This window comes from Polypterus senegalus, chromosome 9 (assembly GCF_016835505.1).
Source record: "Polypterus senegalus isolate Bchr_013 chromosome 9, ASM1683550v1, whole genome shotgun sequence".
Lineage (NCBI taxonomy): Eukaryota > Metazoa > Chordata > Cladistia > Polypteriformes > Polypteridae > Polypterus > Polypterus senegalus.
In genome coordinates this window covers 160,259,006-160,274,509 of record NC_053162.1, presented here as the reverse complement: position 1 = coordinate 160,274,509, position 15,504 = coordinate 160,259,006, and the positions used below count along the sequence as shown (strand labels likewise).

Genomic DNA, 15,504 nt, shown 5'->3' with positions numbered 1-15,504 from the left:
ATATGTTAACTTAATTTAATTATCTTTTTTTTCTTTCTGCAGGAATTATTTTAATTTATTTCACTATTATTGCCATTTGCAATGTTCTTTTGATGATGGCCTGCTTGGGATTTTGTTTGTTAGTGAAGCAGAAAGGTATGGTGGCATTATACTTTGCAAAATATTAGAAGTTTAAGTTTTCCAAGAATCTTTTAATGTAACAAGTTAAATATTTTAAACAAAGAATGCTGTAATCTATATTCCTTAAAATGTATGTTCTCTATAGGATTTGTTACGTTTAAATAAACCAATTGGTGACAAAGACCACAAACTAGTGTTGTCAGCTAAATGTAATTGGAGCTGATTGATTCCACATTACACCTTTGTTTGCCATTCACTATAATAGCAGGGCAAGTGTTATGCGTTGAGTTTTTAAAAATTTACCACTTAACTTTTAAAATTTGGCGATGGACTAGCGCCCTGTCCAGGGTTTGTTCTTGCCTTGCGCCCTATGCTGGCTGGGATAGGCAGGACGAAGTGGTTTAGAAATCGGCTGTTTTTGTATTTTATAGATTTGTATTGATCATTTTAATTCTCCTTTAATGATTAAAGACATGTTTCCTGTTTCAACAGGATTTTTTACACATAGAATAATTAAAATTCTGAAAGTGTGGTAGGTGCACTGTATTATTCCATGAAGCAAACATTCATAAAGATACATTTATAGCGAAAACATATTTCCACATTATGTTTGACTGTTTGACTTGAAAAATAATATGTAAAGAAAATAAATGAAATATATATAGAAAAATAATACATAAAGAAAATCAATTAAATACATATTTTCAGTCACAAAGTAGTTAATCTGACATTTATCTGTCCATCCCTGAATTAGATTAATTCATTTCAGTATCGTACAGGCTGAAGCCTTTCCCAGCAACATCATTTGCAAGCTTGACATTCATGTTGAAATTCACAGCACTGCTAAGATGTTGGATGACATAAAAATGCATAAAATATAACTGATAATTAGATATTCACATTCTCAAGCATGCACAAAAAGTATATCTTTTAAGGTAAATATTCTTCATTTAATCAACTAACTTTGTACTTGGCAATATAGAAGAAACTATTAATGCAAAAAAAGTTTTGATATTTGAATTTCTAATATATATATCACATTTTTTGCAGGAAACAAAACTAAAAGGTAAATATATTGTATATTTTATGAATATCTATATATCCATTTTGAGCGGTGAAGTGTGCAGTTAATACAAATCAATACAATTTGCTAAACTTTTACATTTTTTGAACATCACTTTTTAATTATGCCCTGTTTTCACTCAATGTTTGTTTTAAAGTTTTACATTAGCAAATAACAAATTTCATCCTTGCTCATGTACAGTATGTTCTAAATGACAATAATTTAATATCTGGTGTTATCTCATGGTTAAATTATAAAAGTTCATCACTGCCACAATTTCATGCTAACTTTTGAAAGTCTACACTGTAAAAAATGTCAGTAAATTTAATGGTAAAAATACTGTAAGTGGTGAAAGTAAAATACCTTTTCTGAAAAAAAGGAAAGTTACCTTATGTTTTTCTGAAAATTACCTGTATATCTTAAGCAATACATTTCATTATTTGTTACAGCTAAGTTCTGTTAAATCAATATTTTTCTGCCTTCAGAATATGCTACAATGCCGTTTACTGATACATTACAATTACACTGAAAAAATCTCTTAATTTTACAGTGTAAAACTGTTAAATAGAAAAAGCAAACAACTGTAAAATGTAAAACAGTAAAGTGCTGTTTCAGTAACACTGAAGTTATGATATTTGCATAAGGAAACGCCCCCTTTTACCATATTGTTCCTGGTGAACCACATACCTCTGAACAATAGAGAAAAAAACTTAAATAAAGTTAGAAGACTTATTTTTCCCTGCATGCTGAAGGTTTTTTTTGGTTATGGAAGCTGATTTGTGGTGGGTTGTATTCGATAAGCTGGCACACCTATAGGACACCATACACCACAAAAGCAAAGTTTTCTTTTCCACCAGACAATGTGCTGTAACATCCTTAAACACTGAGTTGTTTTCAATGTGTATAATTAAATGGTGCATGTTTGATATTGTCGTTGTTACTGTGTACTAGGGTTTTATCCTGACAATACTTTCTAATGGTTTATTGTTTGGTATATTATTACAGTGCATGTATTTCTGATTATGGCTAAACATTTCCTTCTGCTGGAGTTTTTTGTAAAGAAAGGTATAATTCTGGCAACTCAGCTGTCAGTACATTACCATAAATTTAACTTTTTTTTTTTACAGTGTAGGCATCCCAACATGTGTTACAAAGAAGTGAAGAAAGCAATAAAAACACAATGAAAAAGAACTGTAGACTCCAAATCTGTTATTGTAGAGTGTAAAGATACCATCTGTCAGAAATTTATGTTAGATTTAAATAGATAATAAATGTTGCCACATACAACACACATTTTCTATCCAACTAACTATTTTAGATTAAATATGTTATAATGTATCTGAATAAATACACTGTGATCTTAGTCCCACAAGCTCCCACATACACAGGAGTATAGTAACTTCATACTTAGCTCACAAATGATTGAAGTTTCCTTGAAAATAACAGACGTCTTCCCTTGAGTTGCTCCATTGCTAATTCTTATTTTAGTTTACATGTAGTGTCAGTCAGATTTATCCGTAAATGCAGTATAAACATAGACAAAAAAGTACAAGCAGACATCAGGACAAGGGAACTGCATAATTGCTGCCAAGTGCTCTTTTGCAATTTATGGAAATGGATATTTTATCAATATTGTGCATATACACATTCACAAGTTTCACGATTAATATATAAAAAAGACAGACTTGTCCATGTCAAAACAGATGCTAGAAATTATATATTCAAGTTGCCACCATCCAGACGGTGGACTAGATACCTATGTACTGCAAAAGTAACTTAAACAGAATCGATTGCAAACCAAAATGCCACAAGAATGAGTGTGCAGTGGCATTGAAGCTGTTGTGCTTTAGACACACTATGTATTCCACAGAAACTCATGGGTTTTATTTGTTCACGTGCAATAGGAAAATAATCAAGAGATTTGTTGTTTAGGTTTTTTATATACAGTATATTATATTGAGAGGCATAGGTGAAATTTCTTTTGGATTTGCATCCATTTTCCTTTTAATACCATGATTAATGATAGTTAAACTTGGCATTGAATCTGCAAAATAATCAAATAAGTCCACATTTACAAAATGACCTCTACACTGGTACAAGCATCTAGCAGACAAAAGGGAGGCAAGAACTCCACCTTTATAAACCAAACTACTTAAGGAAGGAGGAATGTAAAGCACACCTAATACATTTTGAGTTTAAGTGATGGAGCTAGTTCACTTGAAGTCACACCAAGCACTCCCCTCTAGATTTTCCATCCCCGTCTCTCTCTCTTGTCTCCATCTCCTTGTTCTCTGACACCATCTATCTTTCACAAACCAATTCACCTTATTCCACAAATGTTTCTCCAGGATTACAGACTCAATTTCATCATGAGTCAGGTTCAGAACCCCTGTGGGATTGATTAGGAAATTAAATTAAAGTCACCAGTCTACAGTGCACTTTGGAAACCCCTGATTCTTTGTAGCCTTGAAAAAGCTGCTCATTTAGGCAGACCTTGAGTTTACCTTACTTTAATGACAACACAATCTCTCTCTTTTTGCTCCAGAACTGTGTTCTACATTTGATGAGCTAAAAACAAACATAATCCTCCCAGATCTGACGTTTAAAGTCACCCCAGGAGCCTTACTCTTTTTCATCATGAGAAGCTCTGGGCTTGATGCTTTTGTAGAAGGAGTAGCTAAGCGTGGATGGAGTAGCAAAGCGTTCCAGTTCTCTCCTGGTTGTCTGGTGTTATAAGTCAGATATTGGTTAAATGCATCAGGCATAATTTTTTTTCAAGGTTATTCTTTATCATTTTCTGAGACTTGGAATATTTTAAAATAATTTTATATAATTCTTTTTGTCATTTTAAACTTCTGAAATTATGTACTGTATATACTACCTGTTCTACCCATTTAAGGTGACCTCAGCATTAACATTTCTGGTGCACCATGTAACAATGCATATGCGTCTATTATATCCTTCCATCCATTGTCCACCCATTATATCCAAACACAGGGTCACGGGGGTCTGCTGGAGCAATGCCATTTGGTAAAAGCAGTGCTAATGTTGGTGCTGCGCCATCTATTGGACTGACAAATGCAATGTAGTATATTGCTAAAAATGTTTGTGATGCTTTGTCTTTTGGAATGACAGAGATATGGCAACCAGACGGGCACCCAGACAGACACAGAAACACTATAATCTAAACAAAACAACAATCAAATAGATAACCTTCCAAACCTGCTTATAATTAAAAATAATTTCAATTTAAGACTTTTTGAATTATTCTCTATCCTTTTTCATCTTACATGCCCAACTAATCACAATAAACACAAGCAATTTGGTAATGTGCCATAAGTGATGCCTTTAGCATTATGTTGACTCATATTCACAAGAATGATACCAGGTGTCAAATTTAATGAACCTCGCCGCCTGTGCAGTTGGATGTAATTGGTTATGATTAATTTGTAAACTAGAAATTAAATATGCATAAAATCTTGATTTATGACTTCTTTTTTAAAGCAATACCATGAAGCTTTATGTAACTAATGTTACACTATTTTACATTATTCGTTAGGTATCTTAAATAAGAAATCTACATTAATAGTATAATTTTACATGACATATCTGTGCTTAATTATGCTGCATGCATGGAAGATCATACTGTACAATCTAGCACAACAGCCCACTTGCACAAAGAACAGACCACACGGCAATGTCTGAAGGAAGCATTATCACAGAATGTGGCCGTCGAGCACTGAGGATATATTTTACTTCAACTAACTTATCTGATAAGCAGACATTGCCGTGTGTTACAATACACTTCCTGTGATGTGCATTTTTTCAGTACTTTGTTAAAGTGCAAATACGTGGAGGCAAAATTAAGGTCAATTTTACAGGTACTGCCTTAAAGCACTCTAACATGTTTTTACGCATCCATGATATTTACAGACAAATTGTGTAATTTCAGTTATTTGCTAAATATGGAGACACACATGCTGTATACACACACTTGCATACTTTAGAGATATTATATAGTAAACCACATCACATGTGTCTGTGAAAGAGAATGGAGAAACCTGGAATCATATTATAAATGTGTGAGATTTAATGTGGTATAAGGAGAGCAAAAAGTATTATTAATTATTCAGACCCCTTCAATTTTTTCACATTGTTATGTTGCAGACTTATGCTACTATCATTTGAATTCATTTTCCCCTCTTTAAGCAACGCTAAACATCCCAGAATGACAAAGTGAAAACAAGATTTTAGAACTTTTTGTGAAAACATATATCAAATTGAAACAAGCATTCAGACATTTTTACTCAGTATTTGGTTGAAGCACCTTTGGCAGCGATTCCAGTCAGGACCAAGACCATCAGAAGACAGCTGTTTTTAGGTCTCTCCAGAGATTTTCAATTTGGCTCAAGTGTGAGCTCAGGCTGGGTCAGTCAGGAACATTCCCAGAGTTGTCCCTAAGCCAACCCTGTGATGTCTTTGTTTTGTGTTTGGGGTCTTTGTCAAGGTGGAAAGTGAACTTTGGCCAACACTTAGGTCCAGGGTGCTCTAAAGTAGGATTTCAATGAGGATGTCTCTGTGTTTTGCTCTATTAAACTTCCTCTCAATCCTTTCTAGTCTCCTGTTTCCTGACACTGAAAAACAACCTCACAGCATGATGTTGCCACCATCACGCTTCACCGTTAAATTGGTATTGCACAGATGATGAGCAGTGTCTGGTTTTCTCCAGGCATAACACTTAGAATTAAGGCAAAATAGTTCAATCTTGGTTTCAACAAACAAGAGAGTCTTGTTTCTCCTAGTCTGAAAGTCCTTTAGGTGCCTTTTTGCAATCTCCAGGTGGACTTTGTGTCATCTAACCATCTTGCCATAAAGCCCAGATAAGTGGAATGTTGCAGATGTGCTTGTCCTTCTGGAAATTTCTTCACACAGGATCTCTGGTGCTCAGCCAGACTGACCATCAGGATCTTGGTCAACCCCTCTTTCCACAGCCATCTCTCCCATTCCCTCTGTATTGCCAGTCAGCCAACTCTAGGAAGAATCATGGTTGTTCGAAACTTCATATATTTAGAAATTAAGGAGGCCGCTGTACTCTTGGGAACCTTCAGTACTGCAGGAATGTTTTATCAGCATACCCAGATCAGTGTTTCAACACAATCCGGTCTCAAAGTTCTGTAAGAAGTTCTTTCAACCTGATGGTTTGGTTTTTGCTCTGATTCATATTGTCAACCATGGGACCTTCTATTCAGATATGTATCTTTTCTAATCACGTCAAGTCAATTGAGTTAACCACAGGTGGACTCTAAACAAGATGGAGAAACATTTCAACAGTCTGAATATATGTGTCAATGTGATATTTCAGTTTTTACTTTTAAAAATTTGCAAAAAATGTTTAAATCCTGTTTTCGCTGTATTATTATGGGCTACCAAGTGTTGCCTGATGAGCGAATAAATTAATTAAAATGATTTTGGCTCAAGGCTGCAAAACAGCAAAATGTGAAAAAAGTGAAGGTGTCTGAATACTAAAAGCATTTTATCGCATGCACGTTTATACCCTTTTCAGAATAATATTCTCTTATTTAAAATATATTTGTTGATAAGCTCTATTATGACATAGAAGAAGATGTAAACTAATTTTAGTGCAATTGGTTAAGGATCCAGAATGATGGTGCATGTCCCAAATACTGTAATAAGAAATAATGCCAGATTGATAATATGGTGATTTTTTTCTTACATTTCAAGTAATCTGTCACTGATACAAATAAGAAGAAAGTAATCTAAGTAACTGAAGAGCGTTTGACATCTGCGTACCAACATCCAACTTTTACCTATGATGATGTCCTGATTAAATAGTCTTATCTCAACTCTAACACATTTTAAGTAATTGTCAAAAATATACAGTAGAAGTTTGAAGTCATTAATCTTTAAATTATGTTTCTCATTTTTACTTCTTCAGCCCAAAAGAAAGCAGGACTGCCACAGAGAGTGAAGGTACAATATTATTTTTACTATAATTGAAAAAATGTTTATACTGCCTTATATCAAAAGTATGCTAGTCTTACTCTTACAACTTTGTCCTGCATTTATAATGCACAAATATCCATTTCCAAAACTTATTCATTACTCAAGGAAAGAAGTAACCAATCTCAGTTACACAAAATGTTGAGCACCGCAAATTTGCACATTTTTTTCGGTTTTACGGGAAGCATCTACTTTGCTAAATCAGTTGATTTATTGAACAATATGATCATGCACTGTGTACATTTACTGTATTGGTTCCCAGTTTTGAACTTCTGGGTTGTTTTTTTTACATGTGGAATTCTTTAGGTTTCAGTAGTTTACTGTTGATTGATTAAGTTATTGCCAGCAATTCAGACACATAGTTCTCTGTTTGAAGAAAAACTTTGCAATGCTTTCATAAAATCTATCCTTAAAATGTCCATGTTCTTATTGAAGAATCTATTATAAAGTAACAACCATGATCCACTATATTAATTCCCTTCCAAATTTAAAAAATGTCAATCATTTCACTTCTTAATATCGCTTGTCATAAACTGAAAAGGGTGTAACTCCTGAAAATCTTTGCTCATAGATCACGTGTTACAGTCCTGAAATTAGTTTAGTTGCTCTTCTCTGGACTTTCTCTAGTGCTGTTATGCCTTTGTTTGTACTATGGAGAGCAAAACTGCACAGAGTACAGTACCTCAGCTGAGACCTTGCATGTATATTACAAGGGTTAAGCATAAACTCCCTTGGTTTGTGCTCCACTCACTGAAATAGATAACCTCATATTCTGTTAATCTTCTTAATTGTTTCTGTAAACTGGATTTAAAAAGCAAAGAGATCACTGTGACTTCTAGGTCCTTCTCAAGCCTTGTAAATTCATGTTTCAAACCTCCCATTGTTTATTCAGATCTTTACATTTATTAACATTACATCTGCCTCTAATCAGCCCAAGTCAGTATTCATTCTAGGTCCCTGTGTAATCTTTATTGTGATTCTACATTATCTGTCATTCCACCTGGTTTAGTATTGACTACAAAATTAATTGTTTTGTTGTACAGTATATATTCTTATAAATGTGATTTATGTGTAGTGCAAGCACTTATCTCTGGGGAACATCACTTATAGTGTCAGATAATTCGGAGAGAACTTTCTACACCATTGTCCTTTGCTTCCAGTATTTAAGCCAAATTTGCATCCATCTACTCACTGCACCTTGACTTCCCACGTCTTATAGTTTGATCATTAGTCTTTCACTTAGGAGCTTATCAAAAATTGTCTGAAAATCAAGACAAACAAATCAACCTCTCCATTCAAATCCTTTAGTTGTTTCCTCATAGAATTCCTTCATATTTAAAAAACAAGCTAATGGCTCACAAATATACCTGTCCTTGACAAGATGATGTTCTACCTTTTCTGTAATAATTGTTTTCATTAATCTACCCATGGTACATGTTAAGCTTATTGACCTATAGTTACTTGGGTCAGCCCAATCACCTTTTCATATAATGAGTTAATATTTATTAGCTTCTAATTTAATCTAAGTGGCAATTCTTCCTCTCTCTCCAATTTTCAAATCACTAAATACCTCCTTGTTAGTTTTTGTAACTGCTGAGAATTTAACAACTTCCATACACATCAAAACATCAAAAAAATTCAAATTTAGGGCATTTCTTATGTCACCATTAGTATATGTTTGTTTGCTCTTTCCATTTGTAATTAACTTCACCTCCTCCTTTACCGTCGTTTTACTACTAAAGTATTGAGCAAATCTTTTCTGGGGCATCTATAACATTTTCTTGAATAATTTTCTCTAATTGCCTTCAGGTGTTTATAATTTCCATTTTAACCAATGCCCTCATGCTCTCATAAGTAGTTATAGGCAGGCTACTGTCAAAATCGCAATTAGAGCTGTCAATCATAATGATTAATGACTTTTAAGCCCGCCCCTCTGACGTCACACGGAAGTGCCGCCCCGCTGACGCAAGACCGGAAGTCCCGCCCCGTCGCCTCCTGATGACGTCACGTCGGAATTCCCCGCCCCTCCACGTGACCTCTCTCCGCCCGTTGGTGCCGCCTCCCGGTGTCGGATTGGTGTAAGGCCTCCCGTCCCCTCCCCGACTCCTCCTTGAACCCTCCCTCGGCCCCTGATTGGTTCCATAAACTGTCAAGGGTCCGTTTGACGGAGGCCTGACCGCTGTTTGAACCCGGATTGCACCTGCCGGGCGAAATAAACTGTCAAGGGTCCGTGTGATGGATGTCTGCCCCTGTTTGAACCGCTCCCACCCCACACCCACCTGCCTGCCCAGGAAACTGTCAAGGGCAGTTTGATGGATGTCTACCCCCTCCTTGAACTCCCCACGCCCCCTCTCCTGAAAGACAAGCCCGGGCATGTTACAGCCTTTACCTCGACAAGCTCGGGCATGCCCGGGGCCTGTCCTGACCAGCTCAGACATGCCCGGGGGATGCCTCGGCCCCCGCCCTTTCTCCGGCACAAGCCCAGACAGGCCCTGGGGTCTGTCCTGACCGGCTCAGACCAGCCTAAAGTCGCCCCAGCACCGACCGAGGATGATGGGCGGCCTCCCACACTGCCCGGTCCCCCCAGAATTCCCAGTCCCCCCATACTTACCGGCCAGTTCTGAAAGGCCATATAAAAAGCTAAGCATTTTGTTCTATCTACGATTTTAAGACATGAAAATATCTCATCTTGGCTTCAAAACCTGCATTTTCCAGCTCACACACACAGATAACAAACTGTCAGATCAAAGACACGGTCTGAGTCAGGCCGCATTTAACCATAGGCCCCACACTTCCCGGTCCCCACACCTCCCAGTCCCCACATTTCCCTGCTGAAAGCCTAAAAGCTAAGCATTTTGTTCTATCTACGATTTTAAGATGAGCACACCATTAAAACATCTCATCTTTGCTTCAAACTAAGTCAAGCTGCTTTTTTTTCCATCTCGCACACAGATAACAAATTGTGAGATCAAAGACACGGTCTGAGTCAGTCAGCGTGATCGCACCCTGTTTCTGGGCCCCCCGGGGCTCCCCACCACTTCCCAGCCACTTCTGAAAGTGCTGTATAAAAAAGCAAAGCATTTTCTTCGGTTCTATCTATGATTTTAATATGAACACGCCATTAAAATATCTATCTCATCTTTGCTTTATCACTTACAGGTCCATCCTTTTCCATCTCACAGAAATTCCTCAACCAACATTGAGTCAGGTTCCCAGTGACAGACTCCCAGCAATGGAGCCGGTTTCTCAAAAGAAATCAAGCAGCCCCGCTTTTAGCAGACCCCCCTTGCAATCAGGCCTGTGTGCTCTGTCTCTCTCTCTCTCTCTCTCTGAGCGCAGACACGGGCTCGAGACCGCGCAGACCCTCTGCCCATGACGGATGGATCTTTTAAAGTTAAGGGATTTTTAAAGATTAGCTTGTAAAGCTTGAGATAACTGCTAGTTCAGCCCTTTAAAAATCACACCTAGTTAAATAATATGCCGCAGTTCCCTTTTTAATCACGTTTGAGACGTCTAAAAATCTAGCCTGGGCTGATTGGTGGCTGATATCAAAAATGTTCTCTTATATACAGAGCTTAACCTTAGGGTCCCTCTCCATTGAGAATATTCAGGAGTGGCTTTAAAGCGCAGGCCGGTGGTGCAGTAACTCTGACCTAATAAAAGTATTCTGAACTACTTGCAGAAGGGACCCGCTTGTGAAATGCCTACTCTTTCGAAACGGCCTCTCTCTGTACGGCCGCCTGTTTTTAAAAGGTTGAGATAACAAAACATTTTTGCTTTATAAACTCTCATTTGGACAGCCGGTTAGAGACAGACTCCAGGAACTTACTGTAACGGTGTTTTCATTCATTCATTTCGCTAAATGTAATTATTTTAATACAGGATAGTAACCCAAAATCCGGGTGATTTTAGACGTGTGAGTAATATAATGAAGTTATTTTTAAAAGTAACCCCACACCGCACAAGAGAGACAGATTCCACGTGTGTTTTAGGATTTGCTGCGGTCAGTGATGAATTTTATTTTTTTTTTTTGCTCAGCTCATTTCTATCACCTAGGAGCCTTTTGACAAAAGAAACCTCTCTAAATACACTTGTGCATTTAAGCGGAGGTTTATAAGGAAGCAGGTTTTCTACCTTATCCCAGTTTTGTACATGCATGTAAAAGCACTTACTGTTACACTAGCACAAAATTTTGATATTTTCTGTCTACTCAAAAAAACTGAAATTATTTCTATTAACACAGATGATAATTAGAAATCATTTTACTATTTTTAATTAAAAGTTAAAACAGAAAAGCCCAATTATGATTTTTGTTTTGTCATGGGAGGGCCCTAGGGTGACACTTTTCCCCTTTATACTCTTACTTATGTAGACCTTAAAACATATTCTTACCAAAATAGTTCATCACTTCCCAATTCCTGTAACTTCAGGTAATTAGACAGAGCTCCATGACAGGCAAGAGAAGATTATAGGTCAAATACACAGTGTCATAAAATAAAATAAAGTGTGAACACCGCGCAGACCCTCTGCCCATGACGGATGGATTTTTTAAAGTTAAGGGATTTTTAAAGATTAGCTTGTAAAGCTTGAGATAACTACTAGTTCAGCCCTTTAAAAATCACACCTAGTTAAATAATATACCGTAGTTCCCTTTTAAATCACTTTTGAGACGTCTAAAAAATCTAGCCTGGGCTGTATAATTTGTAATTATAATACTTAATATAATTTGTATAACAATCGATCTAAAACAAGCCCTTTTTCTCTTCAAACTCACCCCACATTTTAAATACAGGTATCTTCAGCTGACCCTAAGGAAACATCTTGTGGAAGCAAGCGGCCCGCATGGCTCAGGGAGGGGCTGATGGTTCCAGCAGGGGCCGTTTCACACTTCCGCTAAATCAGGTTTCCCAGTGACAGACTCTGCAGTAAAAAACAGTTTTAGCAATGAAGCTGATTTCCCAGAGAGAAAGACCAAGTGGCAGACCCTGTCAGCTTTTAGCCGACCCCCTGCGATCAGCCCCTGCTCTCTCTACACACAGAAAGTAAAGTCAGGCTCTGCAAGCACCCCAATCGGGGGAAGGACTCTGCGAGTTCGCTTGCAAACAACTGAGCCCGCCCGTTTCGAGCACCCACCCCCCGCTGGGTGACCCTCGGAGAGCTCACCGGCTGCTAGTCTCAGGAATTTGTTAGGATTATGTCATGTACAAACCTAAACTTTGATTTATTACCTTTAAAGACATGGAGCAGTCTCGTGCTACAAACGCCTTGTGTCTCTTTTTAACACTTCTGCCTGTAAAAGCTCTCTATTCCTTCTGTGGCCTCAGGTTTAATAGGGGCTTGCACCCAGGCTAATGAACAAGGTCCTGTACATGTCGAGATGCCGGCCCATGCCTGTCGTCCCTTACACTATATAACATGTTTGGTTATTCATTTTGTAAGTATAATATAATGAAGATATTTTTAAAAGTAACCCCACAACGCACAAGAGAGACAGATTCCACGTGTGTTTTAGGATTTGCTGCGATCAGTGATTTTTAGTGTTTTGCTGAGCTCATTTCTATCACCTAGGAGCCTTTGGACAAAGGAAAACTCTGTAAATACACTTGTGCGTTTAAACGGAGATTTATAAGAATGCACAGGAGGCCGTAGTGAGGTGTGCTGGTTTAACTATAGTCAGGGGATGTAAGTAGCCCTTTTTTGCCCCTCCGAAGTTCATAGAACTAAAATCATGTTTTTAAAATCAGCAGCTTTAGCTCATGCTAGTGACCTCGTAAATGGGAGCCAACCGCTCAGCACGCTTGTATAGCTCACAAAATAGCAGAGCTAATTACTCTTTCTTCTTAAACTAATGATCAGATATTCGGGTAATTCTTAATGAAACACTAAAGTGCTAGTGAACAAAATACATGTTCAGTAGCCAAGTAAAAGGACCGGTTGCTTTAACATGAAAATAAAGCATCTTTAGAAAATAAAGCATCTAAAAGCATCTTTATAAAGTCCGATTTTAAAACGTTATAAGAAAAAGCCTTGTTTCCAAAGAGTTCTTTGGAACCATCAGTGCCTTTCTGATCACATCCACCCCAAACATAGCATAGAACTTAATTTCTGTACTCCTTTTAAATGAGAATAGCCAGTATAAAGTCCCTAAAGGAACGGAGACATCTGATATCTTTTACCCTATATGTTTTCTTGCCGCCCAAGTCATTCAGATTCTGCTTACAACACAAATGTACGATTATTTTTTCTCAAATGGCCAGTTCTTTGGCCTGCTAATCATGAAAAAAATCATATTTTATTCTCCTGACACTTTATTTGCATATTTTATTATACCTACTTGTATCGACATTTATCTATCTCTATATTTATTTTTCTGTATCAGAAGGTAGTTTAAGTCAATTTGTTTTGGGTTCAATAGATGTATTTTTCATATTTTCGATTCTTGTTTTCTTTTTTCACATCTTGAGTCCCCTTTTTGTTACTTCGCGCCCCCTAGCGTGGTCAGCCCAGAGTTTGAGAACCACTGTTGTAGGGTTTTATTGGTAAAACACTCTGCGGCATTTCAAGCTAAGTTAGATTCCCTTGTTTATTCAGCCGTCCATCGGTGTTCCATTTTTGTTATAAATTGTATTTAGTCTCTCTTTATTTACTAAGCATTTTATATGATGATTAGAAAACAGTTATCTTGTTCAGGCTTTACTTTAAATCAGCATTTTCATCAACAGGTTATAAACACTTTGGTACTCAGGGTCTTTGTATAATACAGCGTTTTAGAAATTCTGTGAATGCTTGGTAATAGCCTTCCATTTTACAGCAGTTATGAGACCCTGAAAATAAGAACGGTTATAGGAGGTTATAGGAACACTGTAGGGCTGACTTTGGACAGGCCAATCAGGATGGAAAATGTTTTTAGTGAATAGTTACATTATATCTATTATAGGCGTTAGCACAAGGATTAAAATTTTACTAAAACTATGAGGATTTATTCTTTCTTTTAGGTAGTCCAGGTGACATAGGACGGGTTATGGAAAACTGCTTTTCCCCTCTGTTTGTGAAAAAGCATCCTTGGTTTTAGTAGCATTCAGGGTCAAGGGACGTAAGTTTGAACTGTGATTCCAAGAGTCAACAAGTGTCTGCAATCTTCTTGAATACGAGTCACAGGACCTGGGTTTGCGCAGGGATCATAGTCAGGGGCAGAGTTACGCTAGACATTATTATTCCAAAATGAAACATTGACTCGCCCCTATCACAAAGATAAGACAGTACAAACTAAAATGTACAAATACTAAGTGACAGAGGAGATTAAAAACATCTTAAGACCGGATCACCCCAAGCTCACACACTACAACAGAACCTACGTGTTCTGCGGTATATTATCAGCTAAATGGTCATCTATGTAGGCAGTTCCACGGGATGGCAAAGAGTTGGGGAAAACATTATTGAACATCTGCTAGTATGAGGCTGATTAACATGAGCCGGTTATTGTTAGAATCTTATCTGGCACTAAAAGTCAGGCTTGTGTTCCTCCTGATTCAGGAAGAACATTAAATATTGGAGTTTAGAATATGAACTAGACTGATAAGGACATGTGTGCCAAAATGAATAAATAAAGTAAATAACCACATGAAAAAGTGGAGTGATTACAATTTGAAAAACTGCCGTGATGTATCAAAACATTTGAAATAAATAATAAGCTTTTTGACATGCAGTCCGGAATAGTCTGAATGTGTCTTAAAGAGTTCATTTTTAAATAAAACTTAAAAGGCAAATTAAAAATATTAAATCTGAATAAAACACAGAAGTATCATTTAATGATATCAATTAGGGTTAAGTATTATCAAGCACGGGATCTATTTATCAGGTTTATTTAATTTAGTTATAAACAAAATGATTGTTGGCATTTTGCTTTGAAATGAACAATAGTCTGATAGAGCTTTAAGAATTAGAATGTAAGACAAACCTCTACACTCTATAACAAAATGTTGCTGTTCCAATAGGAATATCTCGGATCTCTGTTTTATTTTAACCTTTTGACAAGAATCCCCTGGTCTTGGAAATATACCACCTATGTTGAATATGAACAGTGCCGACATGCTAACTAAATAGATATAATCTAAGATATTTTAGAATATGACCCTAGGCGCTAACCCCATGATTCTGACCAACTAAAGGGTCTTCACTTCATTGTCCAACTTCCTGCGGGTGCTATGGATCTTGTAATGGAGACTGCAAAAGATTCTCTAATCTTTACTCTGTAATGGTCCATATGATGGAGATCTAGCGCCTGGGTCCAGGGGTTAACC

At 37.0% G+C, this 15,504-nt stretch overlaps 1 protein-coding gene across 1 annotated transcript in view; it reads left to right on the top strand.

Annotated features, from left to right (window-relative positions):
• The window catches only part of LOC120535920 (sialic acid-binding Ig-like lectin 12), a 51,709-nt gene that overhangs the window by 20,079 nt on the left and 16,126 nt on the right, over positions 1–15,504 (top strand). Inside the window, exons 5-7 of the mRNA XM_039764110.1 lie at positions 43–135; positions 1,171–1,186; positions 7,140–7,174. Of these exons, the coding sequence (XP_039620044.1) occupies positions 43–135; positions 1,171–1,186; positions 7,140–7,174 (144 nt within the window). The remainder of the gene's footprint in view (positions 1–42; positions 136–1,170; positions 1,187–7,139; positions 7,175–15,504) is intronic.